We start from the raw sequence: 24972 nt of genomic DNA, 5'->3' as shown, positions 1-24972 counted from the left end.
CGTAAAAGAACCCACGGCAACAAAAGGGTTGTTCCTGGCAAAATTCTGTAGAAAAATCCATGTCCATATGAAAAACAAATAAAACTGCATGCAGGAAAAAAATACCAAAAAAAAGTGGGTGGCGCTGTAGAGTAGTGACGTGCTCTCCCTGGGGAGAGCTGCCCGAATTTCACACAGAGAAATCTGTTGTGATAAAAAGAAATACAAATACAAAATAAAGTCACCTATGGCAGTGAACTGTCTAGTAACCTATGGCAGTGACCTGTCTAGTCGACTAAATTCACCTATGGCAGTGACCTGTCTAGTCAACTAAATTCACCTATGGCAGTGACCTGTCTAGTCAACTAAATTCACCTATGGCAGTGACCTGTCTAGTTGACTAAAGTCACCTATGGCAGTGACCTGTCTAGTTGACTAAAGTCACCTTTGGCAGTGAACTGTCTAGTAGAATAAAGTCTCCTATGGCGGAAAACTGTGTGGCTGTCTGGTCGCCTAAATCACCTGTACCGCCTGGTCACCTATGGTGGCATTAGAGTTAACCACCATGCTGTATGGCGTGGCGTGACCGACCTGTTTGAATGCCTGCAGGACCTCCTGTCTCTGGGAGAAGTGCCTGAAGAGCAGCTGGAGGGCCCCGGACACCAGGGAGGGGTAGTTGTGCATCACCAGGTTCAGCAACACGCGCAGGAACATCTTGCCCCCCTGACCGTCCAGGTCCAACTCTGCCGTCTCCGCACTGAAACATTTACATCTTTTTTCGCAAACCTTTTCTTTTGATTATATATTTTCCTCACTCACACACACACACACACACACACACACACGCTATATATATATATATATATATATATATATATATATATATATATATATATATATATATATATATATATATATATATACACACACTCACACATAAAAATACACACATTATATATATATATATATATAGAGAGAGAGAGAGAGAGAGAGAGAGAGAGAGAGAGATATGTAGCAACACCCACTCCCTGGAAAGAGCAGCCCAACTTTCACACAGATAAATACGCTGTGACAAAAGAGCAATACAATACAATACTATATAATGCAATGCAATGCAATGTAATGTGATACAATACAATAAAACAGCAAAGGCGTCATTTCAGGGAAGGTTGTTAGGGGGCAGGCCAGCTTACTTGTTTACGTAAGACAGGACAATTGGCCTGACAATTTTTTTTTAAACATTCATTTATTTTGTAAATAATATATGAACATATAACAACATACAAGAAACAAATAAGAAGAGTTGGTTCTGATTCAAAACAGACTTACAACCTAACCACACCACACCACACATACACACTCAAAATACCCACCAGACAAGCTGAAAACACCTGCCATTACACAGTCTTTCTTCAGAGCTCACCTGCCACCAAATATATCCTCTGCTTGTGTGGCAATGCTTTCCAGATCCAGACCACCTGACAACACAACAACACACCTTAACCTTTCCCGTACGTCGCCTAAAATTTTGCGCGCCATACATCGTGGGTGTGCAGAAACCCATGGTTTCTAAGAAGGAATGACCCCTCGCTGTACGTCGTGGGTGTGCAGGCACCCATGGTTTCTGTGTACGAACTAACCCTTCGCTGTACGTCGTGGGTGTGTAGGCACCCATGGTTTCACTGAAGAAATAAGACCTTGCCGTACGTCGTGGGTGCACAGTAACCCACACCTGTCCGTAAAGCAAATTTGACTTTTCTTCAGCAGACTTGCATGCGCAGTTTCCACTTGTGCGTGTAGGCTATTTACTCCAGTGCTTGACCAGGCGCATTGTGAATAAGTTTTGCCCGTGAGAAGAGAGTGTTGTTACTTACAAAAAACGGTTTTTTTGTTTTGTTTTTGTTTTTTGTGTGTGTGTGTGTGTGTGTTGTTTTTGTTGTTGGTTTTGTTTTTTTGGCTGGCTGGCTGGCATTTTTTTTTCTTTCTTTTTTTAGCCATAGTCGGGTTTTCTCTACTTTGAACAGATTAGGATAAGAATAAAATTTCTATATCAACTATCTTTCTTTTTTTTAGCCATAGTCGGGTTTTCTCTACTTTGAACAGATTAGGATAAGAATAAAATTTCTATATCAACTAGATTTTAGATCAATTGATTTCAGACTTACAAAAATATCCAGTTCTTAGAAAGGCACTTTAATTCCAACTAGATAAAAAGCTATCAATCAGTTGCTCCCGATCATTCTCTACACGAAAAACAGTTCATTCAATATTGTTGAAGATATCTAGTGCAATAAATATTGTTTTCTGAAATTAGTTACAACTTTAGAGTAAAACTTACCGCAGACTTGAACCGGGATACGATCAACAAAAGACAAGGTCACTCTGATCTCTCTCTGTAGCGAGCCCAAGTGACGTCACGTCGACAACGCGTGGCGCGCAAGCTTTGCATGGGTGGCTCCACACCCACGACGTACGGCGTGCAAGGTTTATTCTTTGGGAGTATGGGTGTCGTCACACCCACGACGTACTGGGACATTAATTGATTAATAACTTCTTTGTTTATGTATAAAAGAAAATAATGTTCAGTGGATATGTAGTAAACTATATTATGGACAAAGTCATGAAATTATGTGGAAGTGGCTTCAATATTACTTGAGTTACAGAGCAAAAACACTTGTCTGGGTGATTTCACACCCACGACGTACGGGAAAGGTTAATTTACCTCAAACAACAAATGTCACTCCTGCAGGAACACAAACATTTTCTTATTCACTTGACAATACACAATGCACACAACATACGCCTGACGAAAATGATAAAACTATTTCTGTGGAGAATTCATTTGTGCATAATAATAACCTGATGAAAAAGAATACACAATTCCTGCAAAAAAATTTTTTATCAATGCACAATAATCTCCTGTGGTGAATTTACTCATGAATAATATTTACCTGATAAAAGCAAAACACATTCTTGAAGAGAATTCATTCACTTTTGACCCACATCAGAAACATGTAAGATTCAAGAACTAAACCTGTTTGAGCAGACACATAATTCCTTGAGTGAGAACATGAGACAAAACAAAGAATTACAAAGCATGCATGGTCAGTTATACTCTGGCACATAATCAGAGTTTATGATTTTGTTTTCATGTACACCACACAGTAAGGTAAGTCAATGGAAAGAGAGACAGACAGAGAGAGTGAACTAGATTATAAAAAGTGCATTCAGAAAATTGGAACACTTATGTTATTTTATGAACTATCTGTGACGAGTCATCAAAGACTGCAATACTCCTATTCTGTGTGTGTGTGTGTGTGCACGCGCGCGCACATGCATGCATGCGTGCAAGTGTGTGTGCGTGTGGTCTGTGTGCGTGCGTGTGTGTGCGTGTGTGTGTGTGTGTGTGCGTGTGCGTGTGCATGTGTGTGTGCGCGTGCGCGCGTGTGTGTGTGTGCATGTATTTACATATGTGTCTGTGTGGGGGGGTGGGGTGGGGTGAGAGAGAGAGAGAGAGACACACACACACAGATAGAGAGAGAGAGAAGAAGAGCAGTGTGTGTGTGTGTGTGTGTGAAAGTGTGTGTGTGTGAGAGAGAAGAGAGAGACAGAGACAGAGAAAGTGAGCGTGCGTGCATGTGTGTGTGTGAGTATGTTTTTAAGCATGTGCGTGCGTGCGTGTGCGTGTGTGTGTGTGTGTTGGGAAGCAAACATGTATGCACACATTTATACATACAAATGTGTGTATTGAACAAGAGACCAAACAGCAGATACACAAGAAAGCAGCTACATATCACACCACAGACACCAGTACAAACACAAACACAAGGGGAGTAACCTGGGGCAGCAGAGTTGTTTTCCTGAGGGGCCCCGTCCCCATCATGCTGCCTCTTGAAGATGGACAGCAGGCACGTGATGCGGTAATCCAGACGCACGTTCAGGATAAACTGTTCACGCATCACCACATTACACTTCATCCAGACGCACGTTCAGGATAAACTGTTTACACATCATCACATAATACTTAATCCAGATGCACGTTCATGATAAACTGTTCACACATCATGACCACATTACATTTAGTACTATTTTTCTAGGAACATCCCAACTGAAAGAAAGCATTCTTTAAAAAACAATAATTCAACAGAAAATTTCACAAATACACATGTGCATGTGCATGCATCACACACACACACACACACACATGCATACATATACACACTTACACACACACATATACATAAACACATACAAAAACACACATGCACACACACAAACACACACACACACACACTATCTCTCTCTCTCTCTCACACACACACACACTAACATACACATATACACACACACACACATACACACACACACATACAAACTAATATACACACACATACACACACTCACACGCACACACCCATACACATACACACACTTGATCACACTGTTGCAACATCAGCACATCCGGCTTGAACACACACCCACATGCTGCAGTTAACACACCAGATACCTGCAAGCCTTCATGTGCTTGTGTGTTGCATGTTCATGTGTCTGTCTGAATACTGTAAACCAACACTGAAATGACTCCTCTGTGATCGGCTGGGCTGTAAACACCAGTTTCATTTCTTCTGGGTACTATACACACATGTGACTGCATAACTCTAACCAGTCACTCTTTTTCTGTCAAAGGGATCTTGTACATCTTCCATCCAGATAATTTTCAGATCTTGTACATCTTCCATTCAGATAATTTTCAGATTTCGTACATCCTTCATTCAGATAATTTTCCAGATCTTGTACATCTTTCATCCAGATAATTTTCAGATCTTGTATATCTTCCATCCAGATAATTTTCAGATCTCGTACATCTTTCATCCAGATAATTTTCAAAACACAAAGGATGAAATGCTCACAACATAGCAGACTTGGGAGAGTTCTTACCACTGGCCAAACTTAGCGCTGCAAAGATTGCTTGTGGTTCCTGTCTTTCGTTCTTTTTTGCCTATAAGCCCAGCTGAACACACATGGCCGTGTGTGGGATGAAAATGTTGTCACATCATAAACCATGTCAACAAAACTGTGCAAAATAGGAGAAAACTTTGCCATGACTGACCTTGAGGATTTCGATGATCTTGAGCTTGGTGTCCATGACAAGGTTATCTTCCTCTACGTCCACCTTCTTGCTGCTGACACTGACAGGTAACAGGCTCTTTTCCACCTCTTCACCTGTACCATCATCATCATTATCATCATCGTTGTTATCGTCATCATCATTATAGTTATCATCGTCATCATCATCATCATCAACATCACCTCCATGTCCACCTTTTTTGCTGCTGACACTGACCTGTAACAAGCTCTTCTCCACCTCTTCACCTGTACCATCATCACCATTATTATTATAGTCATCATCATCATCACCATCATCATTGTCATCATCATCATCATTACCATAACTATTGTCATCATCAGTACTGTCATCTCCTTCATCATCATCATCACCTTCATCAGTAGTTTCAGCATTAGCAGCATCAGTACCATCAATACTCCTGACGATAATGATGGCGGAGAGTAATGATGACAATGATAATTATGATAACAATTATGGTTGACAGAAAACAATGAAAATGATGATGATAATAAAAATAATAATAATAAAATGAAATCAATGATAATGATTTTGATGACAATGATAAAAATACAATAATATACCAAAAACAAGGACAGAAAAAGAAGAATGATGATAATAATTATGATGAAAAAGTGAAAACTGATAATCATGATGATGACAAAACTAACAACAATATAGCAAAAACAACAATTATGATGACAATAACAATACAAAGATAAAAGTATTTTTACACAGTACAGTATCTAATCAAAACTGCTCTTTATCATGGCACTTATCAAAATGACACAGAAACTAATTATCAATATTTACACACAGTGTAACACACACACACACACTCCCCTCCTAACCACCCACACACTCATCCATGCTCTTCCCACCTTTCTCCTCTCCACACACACACACACACAGATATACAGATACACACGCACACGCACACACACACACAGATACACACACAAACACTGACTGACTGAAACCATTTATTGTCAGATTAACTGTTTGTTGTACTGACATTTTCGCAACCATCTGAATAAAATATTAACTGAGCAACACAAGGAAATTCTGATTTGAGGAAGGTATGATTTAAAAAAAAAGACAACAACAACAACAAAAAAACAAAAAAACATTAAAAAAAACCCACACAAACACAGAGAAATACACACACACACACACACACAGACTGACCCTCCACAGGCTGTGGAAGAGGAGGGCTGTTGGACTCTGGCACACAATCCAGAATGCTCAGCAGTGTTTTGGTCAGTCGCAGCAAGTCGCTGAATGAGTAGAACCCAAAGTAGATCAGCTGGCGGGCTAAATTCACCACCTACAATGCAAAACAATAATACAGGCTAAATTCACCACCTACAATGCAAAACAATAATACAGGCTAAATTCACCACCTACAATGCAAAACAATAATACAGGCTAAATTCACCACCTACAATGCAAAACAATAATACAGGCTAAATTCACCACCTACAATGCAAAACAATAATACAGGCTAAAATCACCACCTGCAATGCAAAACAGTAATACAGGTTCAATTCACCACCTATAATGTAAAACAATAATACAGGTTAAATTCACCACCTATAATGCAAAACAGCAATACAGGTTAAATTCACCACCTATAATGCAAAACAGTAATACAGGTTAAATTCACCACCTATAATGCAAAACAATAATACAGGTTAAATTCACCACCTGCAATGCAAAACAATAATACAGGCTAAATTTACCACTTGCAATACAAACAAAAATAAGGGCTAAATTCACCATCTGTGATACAAAACAATAAAACGGGATAAATTCACCACCTACAACACAAAACAATAATACAGCTAAATTCACCACTTGCAATACAAAACGATAATACAGGTTAAATTTGCCACCCACAATATATAATAATAATACAGGCTAAATTCACCACTTGCAATAAAAAAAAAAACTATTACAGGCTAAATTCATCACCTACAATACAAAATAATAATACAGGCTAAATTCACCACTTGCAATACAAAACAATAATACAGGCTAAATTCACCACTTGCAATACAAAACAATAATAAGGCTAAATTCACCACTTGCAATACAAAACAATAATAAACTATTTGATAAACCTCTTCATTCTTTCAGGGTGGTTCTGTGGTTAGACCTTGGCTGTATGATTAACTGATCCAGCGTTCACCAGTGATCAGGGTTCAAGGCCCCTGTTTCGGCATGGTGTTGTGTCCTTGGGAAAGACACTTCACTCCAGACTTTCCTCACTCCACCCAGGCGTTAATGGGTACCAGACTTCGGTTGGGGAAGATTAAATCGGCTGAGGGAGAGGATTAGGCCCCGCCTTCCTATGCCAAGCCGTAAACACAGTGGATATGAATTCACTGCCTCAATGGCTATTGCACCATTAACCTTTTACCTTCTTTCTGTCATTCTTCACCACACGTGATAGAAGACAAAAAATTGTTGTTTATCCCTCTATTCTCTTTGTTGATTTTTGTATCATTCATTCCATTTGTACCCTCTGAAAACGGAGTACGACTGCCTACATGGTGGGTATAAAAACAGTCACACACTTAAAAGCCCACTCGAGTTTTCAAGTGAACATGGGATTCCCAGCCCACGAACAAAGAAGATTCTGTTTGTAACAATAATAATAATAATAATAAATATAGTAATAATAATAACAATAATAGGAATAATAACAATAATTTCATTCACTTTTATTTACTTCCACATTAATCTTTGTGCATGAACACTTCTGCATCTTTCCTATCTGTCTTTTTCCTGCTTTGTCTATTCACTTGTTATTTCGTTTACTTTGCTACCTTTTGTGTGTGGCAATATAATATAGTACAGGCGGACAGTAGTTTGCACAGGACAGGAATGTCAGACCCCTGCCGGAGTCTGCACTAGTGGGTCACGGTTAAGTATGTGTAATTAAAATAGTACAGTACAATAAAATACAATAGTACAGTACAGGACAATACAGTGCAGTGCAATATAGTACAGTACAATACAAAACAATACAATCAAATCTAATAAAACCCAATACAAAAAAAGCCAACCCAACACAATCCAACAAATTGGCTTCTCTGAGAGGAGGAGGAGGAGGAGGACGAGAATTGACCTGATAGGTGAGGGTGTTCTGCTCTTTCTCAGCCCAGGCCTTGTTGACAATGTTGCACAGGTAGTCCTCCACAAAGGCCATGGTGTGGGAAAACTTGTTCTTCACCTTCTCCTTCTCTGGAACCTTGCTGATGTGAGATTCGTAACTGAAACACACGTGTCACACTTGTTTGCACACACGCTGGACAGTGAATTGCTTTCTGTACCTGTGTATAGACAATGAACCAGTCTTGAGCCGTGATGACAAAACAGTGTCGTCGTCAGGGAGAGATTCATAACTGAAACACACGTGTCACATGTCTGCACACATCCAGCAGTGATATTCTAGATCACCTGGGTATAGGCAATGAACCAGTCTTGAGCCTTGATGACTGAAACACAGCATCTTCAGGGTGAGATTCATAACTGAACACATGCCCACATATCCCCAAACCAATCAAAGATGGCATAAAGCATGACTAAGAAACACTTTTTTTTTTTTTTTTTTTTGCTGCCCAAACAACTGCACTAACAATGCCCTCAGCTGACGTCCTAAGTCCCCAACACACAGCCACAACCAAGTGCAGACTTTTTTTCCTGCCCCAACAATCCACGCCATTTCACTGAAAATACCCCCCTTGCCACATGTCATAAGTCTCACACACACAGCTACACTCCCATGTACAAACTTCTTTTTTTTTCTTTTCTTCTCCTTTTTGTTATTGTTGTTGATGTTGCTGCCCCAACAACCACACCATTTCAGTGACATTACACCCACACCAATAATCCAAATTCTCCTATGCACAGCCAAACCAGGTGCCAAACTTTTTTTTTTCTATTCTTACTGCCCCAACATCCATACCACTTCAGTGACAATTCCCCCATACCACAGTTAGGTGCAAACTTTTTTCTTTTCTTTATGCCTTTTTTGTGCTGCCCCAACATCTACACTATTTCAGAAGCATTTCTGCCCAGTCCACTTACCCCCGCCCCCTACACACAGCCACACAAGGGTGCAAACTTTTTTTCTTTTTTCTAACACTATTTTTCACTGCCCCAACATCCACATCATTTCAGTGGCATTACCCCCACACTGCTCATCCCATACACAGCCACACCCAGCTGCCCACTTTCTTTTCTTCTTTTAAACACTTTATTAAACAAAATACACAAAGGAATACATCACTACATGTTGCACTGCAAGGAAATGGAAGATCCCCTTCTGTTCCCCATCTCTAATCATCAACTGCTTACTTAAGTAATCAATCGTTCATGTTTTTGAGGGGCCTAAGTACCACAGAGCACCTGCTCCTAAAAGGGTGTGTTGTAGGCAGATGTGCACTTACTCCTTGATGCAGATCTCAGTGGGGATCTCTGACCAGAGGCGTGCGTACTTGACCGGCTTCACCTGTTCCTGGGGGTCCCGGTCCACGTGCATGTGCAGCATCAGCCGGCAGAACGATGCCCGCAGGTCCGCAGGCAACGATTCGTCAGCCATGCACCTGTCAGTATATCACCGGTGTTTTTACCTGGTTACATTTCACACAAATGCTTTCTTATTTTTCTAGCAGTGGGAGCATTAAGACTCATATGTGATTCCGTCACTCTCATCAACTCTTTCCTAACAAAAGCACACATGAACACAAGCATGCACGCACACACACACACGCACATATACATACACACACACACACATAGTATGCACACATGCACACACACACACACACACACAAAAACACACACACGTTCACACCTTGTTCTCCCTCGAATCACACGCAGCAAAAGTGTACGTGCACACATGTGCACGAGGAATTTTTTTTTAGAGTGAATTCATCCTTGTCTGACCGCGAAGACCAGACTGATAGACACAGACAGAGAGAAAAAGAAAATAAGTGAAAGAAAGACAGAGGTAGAAAAAGACGAAGACAGAAAATAAGAGAAAGAAAGAGAAAGGCAGAGACCAAGACAGGAATAAATCCACTCTTGGCTGCTCAAAAAAGAAAAAAAAAAAAAAAAGAAACAGACAAGGTAACACGATTAGTTTCAATTTTTAACGAAGTGTCAGAGAGCACCGACTGATCCATATATGCTACACCACTAACACTGCTAAAATTTTAAAAAGTAAACAAATTTTTAACTCTTTCACAGCCACAGGCGACTTCTGTTGACTAGACAGTGCACCGCCATATGGCGACTTTTGTCAACATCGAGGGACCATGTTGATAAGACCGTTTTTCACGTTGTAACAAAGCTCGACAGCTGCAGCCAGATCCCCACCAACAGAACAATGACTAACCTTTGTCCCGTGACCAGGTTTGAAGTGAACAAGTCCGTTGTGTTGTGATGTTTTGACATGAACTGAAGCCTGTGACTGAGAGCATCGTTTCTAAAATATTTGGCGCTGGGGAGTGTTGTTCACACAGAAACTTGGCAGTGAAAGAGTTAAAAAAAAAACCCCAAAAAAACACACAACAAAAAAACAACATGGTAATAACAGAAGAGAACTGACTTGAGGATGAGGTCGACATCAAGCTGCGGGGACAGTCTGTTGATGGCCAGGTACTGTCGGTCCAGACACATGTTGGAGAACAGGTCCAGCTGGTGTCTGCACACACACACACACACACACACACAGCAGACATACATCATATTAAACTTAGCCACCCAACCTCAAAGGACTACTCTGTGCTAAAATATCACACAGTCAAATCCTGACATCCAGCACAGAAGTCTGTTAGAAGAATCTTTAAAGAAAAAAGTTTCACTTTGCAAAAAGAAAACGCATTTCCAATGTGGGATTGCTCAACCATCACAGTTTCAGTTTCAGTTTCAAGGAAGCATCAGAGCATGCAGAAAGATCCATGTATGCTACACAACATCTGCTATAACATGTATGAATAAAGAAATAATAAAGAAATACAGAAATGAATGAGTAAATAAATAGATAAATAATAAATAAATAAACAAACATAAAAAAATTACAATAAATAAAAGCAGCAGACGCCCAACTTTCACACAAAACCCAACCCACTGATCAGACCTTAATGAACAAAACCAAAACCCAGCACACAACCACCAGGACTACCCACACATCCCCCCACTCCCCACCTGTAGTACTGCATGATTTCCTTGTCATCCTTGATGTTCTCAGCAGCAGCCATGGCCAGCTCTCGGATGCCTTTCTGGTTGTCTCCGTTGTTCCAGAGCAGCATGACCTCCTCGTCCTCCTCCACCGTGATGATCTGATCCACAGGCTGACCATCAGCATTGTCCACCGCCATCTCCATCTCCAGCTGTGTCCGCACCAACCTGACACACCACACAAACACTCCTCCTGTTAACACATGGTGACAGGGAACCACTCTCAGCAAAGGAAGATCTGATCGGGTTGACAGTCGGCGTTGTCCACAGCCATCTCCATCTCCACCTGTGTCCGCACCAACATGACAGACCAAGCAAATAATAATAATAATCATAATAAATAGTATTCATATAGCACTGAATCTTGTGCAGACACACATATCAAAGCACTTTCACACCAGTCATTCACACACATGCGTAACTCTAACCTAGAGAAATTGAAGAAAAAGAGGAGGCAGGGGAGGGAGGCTATCATGGAATGAGGTGGGTTTTAAGGCCAGACATGAAAGAGCTGATTGCAGAGACCTGACAAAGAAAGAGTAAGTTCATTCCAAAAGCAAGGTCCAGAGATCGGTCTGACCTTCCACACTGTCCACTGACACACCACGCAAACATTCCTCCTTTTAACACATAGTCAGGGGGAAATCACTCTCAGCAAAGAAAGAACTGATCCATGGGCTGACCATCCACGTTGTCCACTGACACACAACAAAAACAGCAAAGAAAGAACTGATCCATGGGTTGACCATCCACGTTGTCCACTGACACACAACAAAAACATTCTTCCTTTGAACACCTGGTGGGGGGAGGAACCACTCTCAGCAAAGAAAGATCTCAGCAACTGAAATGAGATGCAGCTGAAAGATCTTGGGCATCTAGTACACAGATCATGTGACAAACAAAGAGGTCCGCAGCAAGATCCAGTAAGCAACAGGACTTCATAATGTCCATTTCACAGTCATCAAGAAACAGAGAATGGAGATGAAAGATTTGTTGACAGCAAATTATAAAATTAAAACAAGAAATAGGCCAAACTAAGCAAAACCCCCTACACACCCATACATGCACACACAATGACATCATGCAAATGTACACAGGAAACTCGACAGAAACACACACACATACACCACACACACACAAACAACCATGCACGCACGCGCACACAAACACACACACACACAGAAAAAAAATGACACAGTGAGAAAGAAACCGACCTGGTTTCAATAAGGATGTCCGCATTCTTGTCGCTCAACAGACACTTACAGATGAGCTCCTGTGTGACCGGAATGGCCACTTTGCTACACACACACAGGTCTGACAGGTAGTCCAGAAATCTGAAAACAATTATGCACAGGCATAGTGGGAGTAACAAACTTTTGTAACACTGAACAGTTTGCGGCTGGGATCAAGGAGCCGCTTAACTGAAGTGTGTTTCTTTGTTACTCACTGCATCATCGTTATCATCATCACAAACATCAACAATGCAATACTGTCATCATCACTATCACCATTATTCAGCACAATATTGTCAGCATTACTCTTGTTATCATCGTTATTCCTTACTCAACGCAATATTATCATCATTTCTACATTATCATCATTCCCCATCACAAACATCAACAATGAAATATTGCTATCACTACCATTACCATATTTTCATCATCATTATCAAAAAAAATCAACAATGCAATATCATCATCACTATCATCATTCTTCGCAAACATCAATAATGAAATACTATCATCATTAAAACCATCACCATCATCATTCATCACAACCATCAACAATGAAATATCATCATCATTATTCTCATCATCATTTTCTTCTTTGTTAATCTTGCTGTACTGCTCCAGTGGCAATACTCCCTGTCACTCATCCCTATTATCATCAATACTTATACAGCGCTATCTTCAGTCAGAGACCAAGCTCTAGGCACTTTCCAAACACAGTCATCTGCACGACAGGCAACCTACATGGGCCATAACAGCTACCTTTAGGCGCTCATCGTTTGTTTTCATATTATTCAGTCAGGATTAAGTCATGCGCATGTAACCACCTACCCATGCAACCATGTACCCCTCAACGCATGTACCCATGCATGATGTTACGCACACTCACATGCATGTGCACACGCATAGACACACTCGCGCGCATGCTCACACACACACACACACATGTACACCACCCCAATACACAGCCAAACCCGAGTTCATCCACACCATCACAATTCATCACCACCATCAACGCACACACACCACTCTCACCTGGACTCTTTCTTCTCTCGCACCAGGCTGACGAAGGTTTCGATCTCAGACTCTGTGATGTGTTTTTCCAGCAGTTTGCGGTTGTTGTGAAGCAGGGCCGTGATAGTGTCCTCAGCTCCCACGTCACAGCCGATTTGCTGCTGCATGAAGGGAAGTTTCTGCGCCACGTATTCCTACACCACAGGGTGAAACCACCGTCACGTTATTGAAAACTGAACAGGAAAGAAAGAGAATAATCCAAAAAGCAAAACAAAAAAAAGATGAGTGGAGGGTAACAACCAATACCAACAGCATGGAGAAGGAAACCCACCACTTATAAATCAAATTAATAAAAAAGGTAAAACCTTGCTCCACTCTATCCTTTTTTATCACTCAATATATTCATTCACTCAAAATGTTTTAAAATCATGAAAACTGTACCATTTTCATATCCTCGGATGGTTTGAAAATTAGCAACAAGCCCAATTTTCATGCTCTCAAATATTTTGAAAATTAGCAACCAGCCAAATACACAAATACTCAAATGGTTTGAAAACAAGTAATACACTCACCCAATGTCTTCAAACAATAATGAAGAAGTTGATAAATAAAACTTTGTCTTAATGCACACAAACATATTCTTATTTCTCAACATACAAGAATACTATCAAAGAAATAAAACAAAAAACCTTTACTTGATCCTCTTGAGGAGTTTGCAGCAGATGACAGACCTTTGCGATAGCTTCTAAATAGCTTCTAAAAGAAAGTTTGAGGAGTCTGTAGCAGAATCGGCAGGCCAACCTGATTTTTGCGATAGCTTTTGAAGGAGAGTTTGAGGAGTTTGTAGCAGAGACGGCAGATGAATCGAAAGGGTCCATGACGCTGGTCAGACAGCTCCTCCATCTTCATCCCCACACTCTCCTTGAAGGGGGCCTGCAGGATCTTGAACACCTGCAGACACACACACAACACCAATACACAAAAGGGTAAAATCTCTTGTAAACACACAAAGACAGACTTGAATGTATGGAATACATACCTACAAATGCCCATCCACACACACACACACACACACACACACACACACACACTGATACCACACAATCATAAAACAAGAGAGGCAAGGCCTTCAAGACTCACTTGTGAAACACTTAAAAAAAAAAAAAAATTAAATTGATCTAATCATTAAAATGTGTTCTGTACCTGTTATTATAAAGCTTCAGGTTAAAAAAAAAGAAAAAAAAAAGGCCTGAGCGCCAGCATGTTAGGGTAGGAAGAAATTGTCTTACTCACTGCAGTAATGCGGATCCATGAATGATGTTCAAAAATTAACATTTAAGCATGCTTTTTTTAAGGGTGATAAATCGATTGCGGTATTCAAATTTAAGAACACTGTATAAATATTATTATTTTGGTGTATCTCAGGCATTTAAAAAATCATTAAGGGCAATTAAGAATTCTTTAAAGTCCGCGATAAAGGAGACGTGGCTATCGCTGCAATCACACTGCAACTTTAAGCCATTTTCTCTGGATCTAGATAGATGTACAAGTTTAGTTACACCCGCCGGGAAAAGTACATGGTCGATTCAATTTCTCTTTTATGTTCATTCTAGTTAACTGAGTATCTACTTTAAAAGATTCATATTCAGTAAACACGTTGATGATGTAGTCTGTGTCACTGTATGTGTTTTGTCAAGAATTTGTATTTCTTTCCATTTAATTGCGAACAAGAAAATCGAGGTTACGGCGTCCACTCACTAAGCATCGCCAATGCCACTGCAACTGGGATTCAGTAATGTGGTGTTTTCGGAATCCCGGAAATGGCCTCAATGAAATAAATTATAAATGATACAGGAAACACGGCTTAATTCAGGAGACTTACAAACTCTTATTGGTATGACTGTATAGATTTTTTTCCGACGATTTTTAAGCCAAATTTGGTATGGATGGACAAAGTATTTCCAGAAAAAATGGCAATGTTAAAGTTTACCATGGACACACAGACACACACACACACATACATACACACACACACACACACACACACAGACAACTGACACAAACAGACAACCGAACACCAGGGCCCGTATGCACGTCAAACCCGATTAGCTTATTCGTGTTTAGGGCTTAAACGCGGTTAGCTATTCGGAGCTTAAACGCGATTAGCCCCTCTCCGGTTTTGGTATGTACGTCGCCCTATTCGCGATTGAATAGCTCTCCGCGTTTACGGGGCAGGACACGGCACGCTATTTATAGATTCTTTGGAAAACCGCGGTGCAGCAGGCATTGCTTTCGGTTTAGACATACCCTCCCTCGTGGAACTACCGCTGGTACGTGCTTCGTCGGTTTTCGTCAGTCCCAGTTTTTATTGTTTGTATTACTTGCCATGGAGAATTCAAAGCGCACTAGGAAGCCAAATTTCAGTGCTGATGAAATTCTAGTATTTCTGGAAGAGATGCAGGTGGAACGTGCGCTGTTATTCAGCAGTTTGAATCCGAGTGTAACCAACCCTCAGAAGACAGATACATGGAAAAAGATAGCCGAGAAGGTGAAGGCGTGCGGAGTGGCCGTTCGCACGGTGCAGGAATTGAAAGACAAATGGCGTTCCATGAAAGGGGCTGTGTTGAATAAGAAGAGGGATGAACGCAAAACGGGAGGAGGTCCACCCCCACCACCGGTCCCGTACGAAGACATCATTCTCGACATCATAGGAGCGGACTCCAATTTGTTCGAAGGCATCGGAGGTGAGTTGTGGGTTGACTTTGTTCTTTGATTCGTTAATCAGTGATAATTCATGGCGATGTCCTTCTATTCCAACTGCCCCACCTGCATCGATCAATCATCATTGTTCTATTTAACCTGTTATTGTGTGTGTGTGTGTGTGTGTGTGTTAATCTTCAGTTTAACGTTTATTCACTGTAAAGTGATATTAGACCCAAAACAAAAAAACGAACAAAAATAATAAATAAATAAACAAAAACAAATAATAATAATAATAATAAAGTTAGAAAAGTGTGTGTGTGTGTGTGTGTGTTAATCTTCAGTTTAACGTCTATTCACTGTAAAGTGATATTAGACCCAAAACAAAAAAACGAACAAAAATAATAAATAAATAAACAAAAACAAAAAATAATAATAACAATAATAATAATAATAAAGTTAGAAAAGTGTGTGTGTGTGTGTGTGTGTGTCGAGGGGGTGGGGGGAGGGAGGGGGGGATTGGTCATGTGTGTAAATGAATGTGTATGCATTCGTGTGTGTGTGTTTGTGTGTGTGTGTGTGTGTGTGTGTGTGTGTGCAACTTGTAAAAGAAATATTTGTGTTTACAGTGTCCATACAGAGATGAATGCTTCAGGGTGTAGTTTCTCCAGCGAGGAAATTAAAAAAATGTTTTGTTTTTTTTTATTACAGGGGTACCGCAGTGTAACAAGCACCTGCTGCAAGGGTGTCAAGGTAAACCCACGATTCTCCAGCCGTATCTCACCTTCCACCTCGTTTGTCAGCTCCCAAATATGTTGCCGCCTAAACCTGAACTTTCGGAACAGGTCATGGTCATCGTACAGGTCAAACGGGTTCTTTCTGTCACGAAAGATGCGGTTTCTTCGCAACTGCCGTCGCTGTCTCACTTGGAAAAACATCAATGCCGCCATATTTATCCGCGTTTAGGCTCGCTATCTGACCCCCGAGGCACCGATAACTTTATCCGCGTTTAGCCCAGTCGGATAGCTTATGCGTTCTGACGTACATACCAAAATCTGCGGCCTATCCACCCGAATAGGCGCTATTCGCGGATAGCCCTCTATCCGGATCGACGTGCATACGGGCCCAGGTTATAACACAGACTCACTTTGTTTACACTACTGAGTCAAAAACCAAAAAACAACAACAGACACACACACACACACACACCTTACCTCTTAACTTTTTTCACAAGCCATGAATATTAAGTGGGACTAACAGATTCTATCCAAAGCTATAAACAATACATGTCTTATATTTACTGGATTGATTCACATTACACAGATGAACACACACACACGCATTCACACACACACACACACACACACACAGACACACACACACATGCACAATCTAACCCTCCCATGCTGATGAAAGTGTCTTTAAAGACTTCCTTCTTTGTACAAACTTCCGTTCTCACCACCTGACAACAACAAACCTGCTTCAGAATATTCTGCTCCCGAATCAGCTTCTGTCGCTCCCGGTCCGTCTTCCCATGATCCTCAACATCCATGAGGTCACGGTCGCTGGACTGGCTGGGGTCAAGGCCCAGCAGGAAGCAGAGGACCTCCGAGATGAGTTTGGTCACCGTCCTGGAAACGAACCTTATCGACAGATTAACACTGATGATCACTCTTGAGCTAACAGACATACAGGAGACAGAGGATACAGATACAGATGATTCACTTCTGGCCATGGCCCCCAAACAAAGCAGTAAGCGAACAGTTTACAATATAAGCTACATGAAGTTTGAAGAACAAATAATGACTGAAAGCAGTTAACAATATAAGCCACAGAAAGTTTGGAGAACAAATAATGACCGAAAGCAGTTCACAATATAAGCCACAGAAAGTTTGAAGAACAAATAATGACAAAAAAAAGCTAACAACATAAGCCACATGACTTTTGCAGAACATATAATAATAATGATTGAACCGAAAACAATAAACAAATCTTGATTAGAAGAAGCAAATCGATAAGGAAATAGCTTTTTCTCTAAATTCAAATGCCTTCTACAAATACATAAATCACATATTAGAGTAATGCCAGTGTTTGACAACAATAAAAATAACAAAAGCACTCAAGGTAAACAGAAAGCATGGGATCAACAGGTAAATATCTGTACACACACCTCAAGCAATGTAATGACTTACAGGACACTGTTTCAGTTTCAACGTGTCTGAGCATGCAGACTGCTCTATATACTCTATAGCTCCTATATAAAAAACAAAAATAAAAAAACAAGAGGCAAAGCCTTCAAGACTCAATTGTGCTTCACGCTTTATCCAGTCAAGGAATCATGAGGAGAAAAAAAAAGATATTAAAAAAATCACTGAAAAGTGCTCTGTATTAAAAATGATATATAAAATAAGCTTGGGAGAAAAAAAAAAGGAATGCGAGCGGGATCGAACCATGCATGTTCAGTTCCAAAGCAAGCAGACAAATCCCCACTGCTGCAGCGACATCATTCGACTAAATTTAATACTTAAAAGAATATTATGTTTTCTTGCAGTGGACGTAATAACACGATATAAATCATGTTTTTTGTGTGTTTTATCATATCTTGATTATTCTTCTATTTTGGCGGTAAAGGAGACTTTGCTATACTTTGAAGCACAAAGCAACACATGGTAGATCTCTTGATCTGCACGAACCAGTCGAGGCCTACAACGAGCTGAAAGAAATGATCAGTTCAATTTTTCTTTTATGTTCATTCCAGTTAATTCAGTGTCCACTCTAAAATGCAGTAAAGACATCAATGGGTTAGTTAGTATTACTGTATGTGTTCTGTCCAAAATTTGTATTTCTTTCCTTTTAATTGTGAACAAGAAAAACGAGGTCATGTCTTCGAAGACAACCTACCTGCTAGCAGGCCTAACTCAGTGGGAAAACGTTTTTTTCAGAATTTTCAGATTTCGGAACAAACCTCAATGAAATAAACCGTTAATGATTTGGAAAAAACGGTTTAATTCAAGAGATTTACAACCTGTTATTCATATGACTGTGAAGATTTATTTTCATACTATGTTGAAGTCAAATTTGGTATTGGCAGACAAAGTATTTCAAGAGAAAATGGCAATGTTAAAGTTTACCATGGACACACAGACACACAGACAGACAACCGAACACCAGGTTAAAACACAGACTACATATGAGAGTCAAAGAATGCTTTTTCTCTTGAAAAAGGAACAAATAACCTTTGCATTCACCCAATGCCTTTAAAGCCTACTTTAGATTTGTATATAAGAACAAATTACACTTCTCCAGAAAACTGTGCTCTTTGCCAGACAAGGCCAATGCTTGCTTCTACTTTTTTGTTCCTTTGTTTTTCTGTCTTCTTTACATTGAACACAACAGAAGAATTTTGTTTTATCTTTATGAGTGAGCACAGAAGTTATTGTTATCATTATTAATCTCAGTAACTGAAAAGAAGCAAGGATTTCTTGGCTGCTGCGCCCATCACTTCTCAGCTCTAAAGTTTTATCTGCTCGTTTTGAGGAGCTGAAAAACTCCACATAACCTATTCATTACTCCGTTCTCCTCTACATAAAAGAATCAATTAATTCAATGGCAGCTCACACCTATTATCTGGGATCACACTATTTTTATCAAATTAAGACTTTAACATCATCGTCAAGCTTGAACATAAAGAACTGAACACATGACATGCACGCAAGACCAGAAACAAAGCAAAACAGAAACACCTTGCAGTGTGTAAACAATGGCAATAAACTGTGCACTTCAGGGTAGACAAGCTCACTTTCAAGCAGAAGAAAGAAAAAAAGGTGGCAAAGCATTGTTGTGACACACATCCACAAAGTAAAGCAGCCCAACTTTCACACAGAGAAATTTGTTGTGACAAAGGGTAATGCAACACAACAAAATACAGAGAAATCTGTTGTGCCAAAGGGTAATGCAATGCAATACAACACAATACAGAGAAATCTGTTGTGCCAAAGGGTAATGCAATGCAATGCAACACAATACAGAGAAATCTGTTGTGCCAAACGGTAATACAATGCAATGCAATGCAATACAACACAACAGAGAAATCTGTTGTGACAAAGGGTAATGCAATGCAAAACAACACAATACAGAGAAATCTGTTGTGCCAAAGGGTAATGCAATGCAATACAACACAACACAATACAGAGAAATCTGTTGTGACAAAGGGTAATGCAATGCAAAACATAACAACACAATACAAAGAAATCTGTTGTGACAAAGAGTAATGCAAAGCAATACAATACAATACAACCCAACACAACAAAATACAACACAACACAATGAATCCCATCCTTTGATGCTGAAAAACTGAGTTACCTCCTCTCGTTCTGCGTGATGGCGGAGCGTTCCAGCTTGTTGGCGATGTCTGTGAGGACCTTGGCCGCGTCATTGGCAAAGTCAAGGTCCCTCACCTCCTGTGCCGACACCGGCACAATGGCAAACGCCTCCTTGTCCTCCTTGATTTTGGCACACCCCACCTGAACACGCAACAGTCACATTACAGAGACTGATCAATTTTAAACTAGAAATGTGTACTCTACATGTCATTTTCATTTTCCATGTTGTTTCAGATGAACCAAAATTTTTGACGAAATTTCCAACACCTTCCAGTGTGAAAAAGTGTTCTAGGATGGAAATTTCCGACACCTTCCAGTGTGAAAAAGTGTTCTAGGATGGTAATTTCCAACACCTTCCAGTGTGAAAAAAGGTGTTCCAGGATGGAAATTTCCGACACCTTCCAAGGTGAAAACAGTGTTCTAGGATGGAAATTTCCAACACCTTCCAGAGTGAAAAAAAAAGTGTTCTAGGATGGAAATTTCCGACACCTTCCAAGGTGAAAAAAAAAAGTGTTTCTAGGATGGAAATTTCCAACACCTTCCAGTGTGAAAAAAACTGTTCCAGGATGGTAATTTCAGACACCTTCCAGTGTGAAAAAAGTTGTTCCAGGATGGAAATTTCCAACACCTTCCAGTGTGAAAAAGTGTTCTAGGATGGTAATTTCAGACACCTTTCAGTGTGAAAAAAAGTGTTCTAGGATGGAAATTTCCGACACCTTCCAGTGTGAAAAAGTGTTCTAGGATGGAAATTTCCAACACCTTCCAGTATGAAAAAAAGTGTTCTAGAATGGAAATTTCCACCATCATCATTGTTGGAATTTTTCAATCATAAAATCATCAAATTCGTGTGATATTGTCATGACTGGACAGAGTGTATAGTTTCCTTTCAGAAAAGTATAGGTTATGGATATTTTCCATTAGAAGTCTGAATGCTTTTTTTTTTTCAATTATCACCCACCATGACCATAACATCCCTTGGCAAATTGTTACGAAGCATGAAATAGGTTTAGCACTGAAAGGGTTAAGGGAACAGCTTCAATCAAGAGTAAAGGGACTGCAACAACCATTCCAAATAACCACTTCTTACTTTCTTACTCAAACATCAGTGCTGTAAGACTGACACTGGAAACACAATCACCATAAACACACAAATACAACCTCGCTAAACCCCCAATCCAAATTTCCATCTGTTTCAGTTACAAGAAGTTGTCAGAGCATGCAAACTGATTCATATACACAACACCACATCTGTATAAAAAAAATTTTTTTTTTTTTTTAGACAGCAGTAGATGCCTGACCTTCACATAAACCCAACACGCTGACAAGGCCAAGTAAAACAACTAAAGCAACCAAAAAATAATAAATACAGCCGACACAGAACAATGCTTCATCAAACCAGACCCAATCAAACCTACAGAAATCCACAAATGCATCAACACACAGTAAGTGAACCCAAGCCTGCAGCCAAAGATATGAGCAGAGACCAACACTACCTTGTTCATGATTGGTTTGTCCTCCTCTTTGTCGATGGGGATGGAAGTACTGTGGACCCAAGTGTCTGTACATAGGTGGTGTAAGCGCACATATGTTTGTCTGGAATGGAAACAAACATGTTCAAACATAATACAGATATCACCCAAATGTCTGCGCTCACATACAGTTGTCTGATAGGGAAACAAACATGTTCAAACATAATACAGATATCACCCAAATGTCTGCGCTCATATACAGTTGGCCTATAGGGAAACAAACATGTTCAAACATAATACAGGTATCACCCAAATGTCTGCGCTCACATACAGTTGTCTGAAAGTGAAACAAACATGTCCAAACATAATACAGACATCACCTAAGTGTCAGTACATAGATGATGTATGCGCACATATGCTTGTCTGAAAGGGAAAACAAACAATGCATTATCTTATTTCTTTTATTGTAATATTATGATTGTTGTTGTGATCGTTTTGTGATGGAGTATTGATTTTAGCACTGTTATTATCATTGATATTTTATCATTGCTTTTTTCTTTCTTTGAGTATTAGATAGATATTCTGGGATGAGTGCACAAGCTTTGTGGTAGTCTTGTTATTGTGTTTTGAAGTGATTTCATGTGGAAGCTATGTATGTATGCGTGCGTGCGTGTGTGAGGTAGGTGGGAGAGGATCAGAGCATATGTCAGATCCTGAATGGCTGATACGTGAATGCCATTATAATACTTCTGCATACCAAATGCTTCTATTTGAAGCCAATAAAGAGTCACGAGTTTTGCAGTCTTATTCTTTCTTTTTTCTTTTTTTTTTTTCACTGCCCCATCATCTGCTCTGTTCTGCTCAGCTTTCTCCTCTCCTCTCCCTTCTCTGTCCAACCCACCTGGGCACCAGAGAGTCAGCTCTGATCATGGTGGTGGGATCCAGTTCGAAGATGGAGGCGATGTCGTGGCCGTGCGGCACCGACACCAGACAGTACACCTGCACTGTGGCCTGTCCCCGCAGCTTGTTTCGTGTGGGGTCTGGGGTTGGGTCCACGTCCACCTTACACCACCATCAGCACATTGACAATGTTGTTATTATCATTCTTCTTCTCCTTCTTCTTCTTCTTAGTATTACTATCATTATTATCATTATCTTATTATTATCATTATCATTATCATCATCATTATTACTATCATTATTATTACTGATACTTACATAGCATCTATCCTTAGTAATAACCAAGACATAAACGCAATGTCAGTGTCAAGATGTCAGGAAACTGATCCATATGCACATCTGCTGGTTTAAAAATTATATATGTATTTCTTTAAAATAAGGGGGAGTGGGCTGGAAGGTTGGCAGATACCTGACCATCACATAACGATAATGGATCTGTTTAATGAGGAAAGTGGAATAAGCATGTATGCTTGTTTGCGTCCAGCCTTCGGGGCAAAAAAGAAAAGATGAATTACATAATACACATAACCCCAAAGTGCTGTTCAGTCTTAAGAGATCAAAAACTATGGAAACCCAACAATGAACGGAAAAAAAGTATTGTTGAAGGGAAGGAATTAAGGAGGAAAAGGATGGGGGAAAAGACACACACACACACACCCTAACCACCACTCCCCCACCACCTCCACACACACCCACAGAAGAAAGAAGAGGCATACCTCAGCAGCCAAGTACAGTCCTGTGGCCAGGTGTTTGAAGCGAAACAGACTGTTCCAGTGGCCTGCCCCTCCCCGACATGGGTCATGCTGAACCACCTGCACCGCACACTATACACATGCACTTACACAAAGAGCACCTGTAGTACACACACTGCACATGGACCTACAAACCACCTGTAGTGCACACAGTGCACATGGACTTAGACACAGAGTACCTGTAGTACACATAGTGCACATGGATTTACACACAGCGCACCTGTAGTACACATAGTGCACATGGATTTTTCACTGAACACCTGTGATATACATAGTGCACATGGACTTACACACAGAACACCTGTAGCACACACTGTGCACAAGGACTTACAAACAAACCACCGGTAGTGCACTCTTACAAACAAACTACCTGTAGTACACACAGTGCACATGGATTTACACACAAACCAACTGGAGTACACACCTATAGTACACACAGACTGGTATCTAAGAACAACACAAAGTAAATCTGACAATAAAACAGTTTACAATAATCTGATAATAAAATAGTTTATGATAATCAGACAATAAATAGTTTATGATAATCAAATAGTTAACGATAATCGGACAATAAAATAGTTTATGATAATCGGACAATAGAATAGCTTACAATGACAATGATATATGTACCTCCACTTCCCACAATGCTTTGGAACTGGTGGCCGCTGTGGCAGACGTTCTGCCAGTGGTTCGAAGAAAGACGTGCTGCTGTTTGCGATATTCATCCGCCGTCAGAAACTTCTCCTGCTCTGCATGGAACAACCTGACCACGTCTCCCTGCACACCATTCATTCACATACTTATATATTTATTAATCTATCTATTAATTTATCATTGCTGATTATGTCATTTACTCATTTATTTCTTTATTTATTCATTTATCATTGTTGCATCACTGTTGCTTAGCCTCACAGGGCCATATCAAAGCTGAAAATGTGGAGTGATGGCCTAGCGGTAATGTGTCCGCATAGGAAGCGATAGAATCTGAGTGCGCTAGTTTGAATCACGGCTTATTCGCCGGTATTTTCTCCCCCTCCACTAGACCTAGTGTGGTGGTCTGGCCGCTAGTCATTTGGAGGAGACAATAAACCGAGGCCACATGTGCAGCAT

General features: G+C 40.2%; 1 protein-coding gene across 11 annotated transcripts in view; it reads right to left on the bottom strand.

Annotated features, from left to right (window-relative positions):
* Positions 1 to 24972, bottom strand: part of LOC143299541 (inositol 1,4,5-trisphosphate-gated calcium channel ITPR1-like) — a 139474-nt gene that overhangs the window by 77875 nt on the left and 36627 nt on the right. For 7 of the 11 annotated variants that reach the window (XM_076612815.1, XM_076612813.1, XM_076612814.1 and 4 more), the window contains exons 7-24: positions 24493 to 24639; positions 23827 to 23922; positions 23052 to 23212; positions 22175 to 22274; positions 20662 to 20822; positions 17777 to 17942; positions 14401 to 14550; positions 13621 to 13793; positions 12571 to 12690; positions 11324 to 11524; positions 10725 to 10820; positions 9562 to 9717; positions 8238 to 8382; positions 6293 to 6431; positions 5090 to 5202; positions 3818 to 3926; positions 1403 to 1457; positions 571 to 736 (exon numbers count right to left, since the gene is read on the bottom strand). In XM_076612815.1, the coding sequence (XP_076468930.1) occupies positions 571 to 736; positions 1403 to 1457; positions 3818 to 3926; positions 5090 to 5202; positions 6293 to 6431; positions 8238 to 8382; positions 9562 to 9717; positions 10725 to 10820; positions 11324 to 11524; positions 12571 to 12690; positions 13621 to 13793; positions 14401 to 14550; positions 17777 to 17942; positions 20662 to 20822; positions 22175 to 22274; positions 23052 to 23212; positions 23827 to 23922; positions 24493 to 24639 (2454 nt within the window). The remainder of the gene's footprint in view (positions 1 to 570; positions 737 to 1402; positions 1458 to 3817; positions 3927 to 5089; positions 5203 to 6292; positions 6432 to 8237; positions 8383 to 9561; positions 9718 to 10724; positions 10821 to 11323; positions 11525 to 12570; positions 12691 to 13620; positions 13794 to 14400; positions 14551 to 17776; positions 17943 to 20661; positions 20823 to 22174; positions 22275 to 23051; positions 23213 to 23826; positions 23923 to 24492; positions 24640 to 24972) is intronic. The other 4 variants (XM_076612816.1, XM_076612822.1, XM_076612820.1 and 1 more) reach the window with 1 other exon arrangement.

This window comes from Babylonia areolata, chromosome 25, assembly GCF_041734735.1.
Source record: "Babylonia areolata isolate BAREFJ2019XMU chromosome 25, ASM4173473v1, whole genome shotgun sequence".
NCBI lineage: Eukaryota > Metazoa > Mollusca > Gastropoda > Neogastropoda > Buccinidae > Babylonia > Babylonia areolata.
This window is presented reverse-complemented; position numbering and strand designations above follow the sequence as displayed.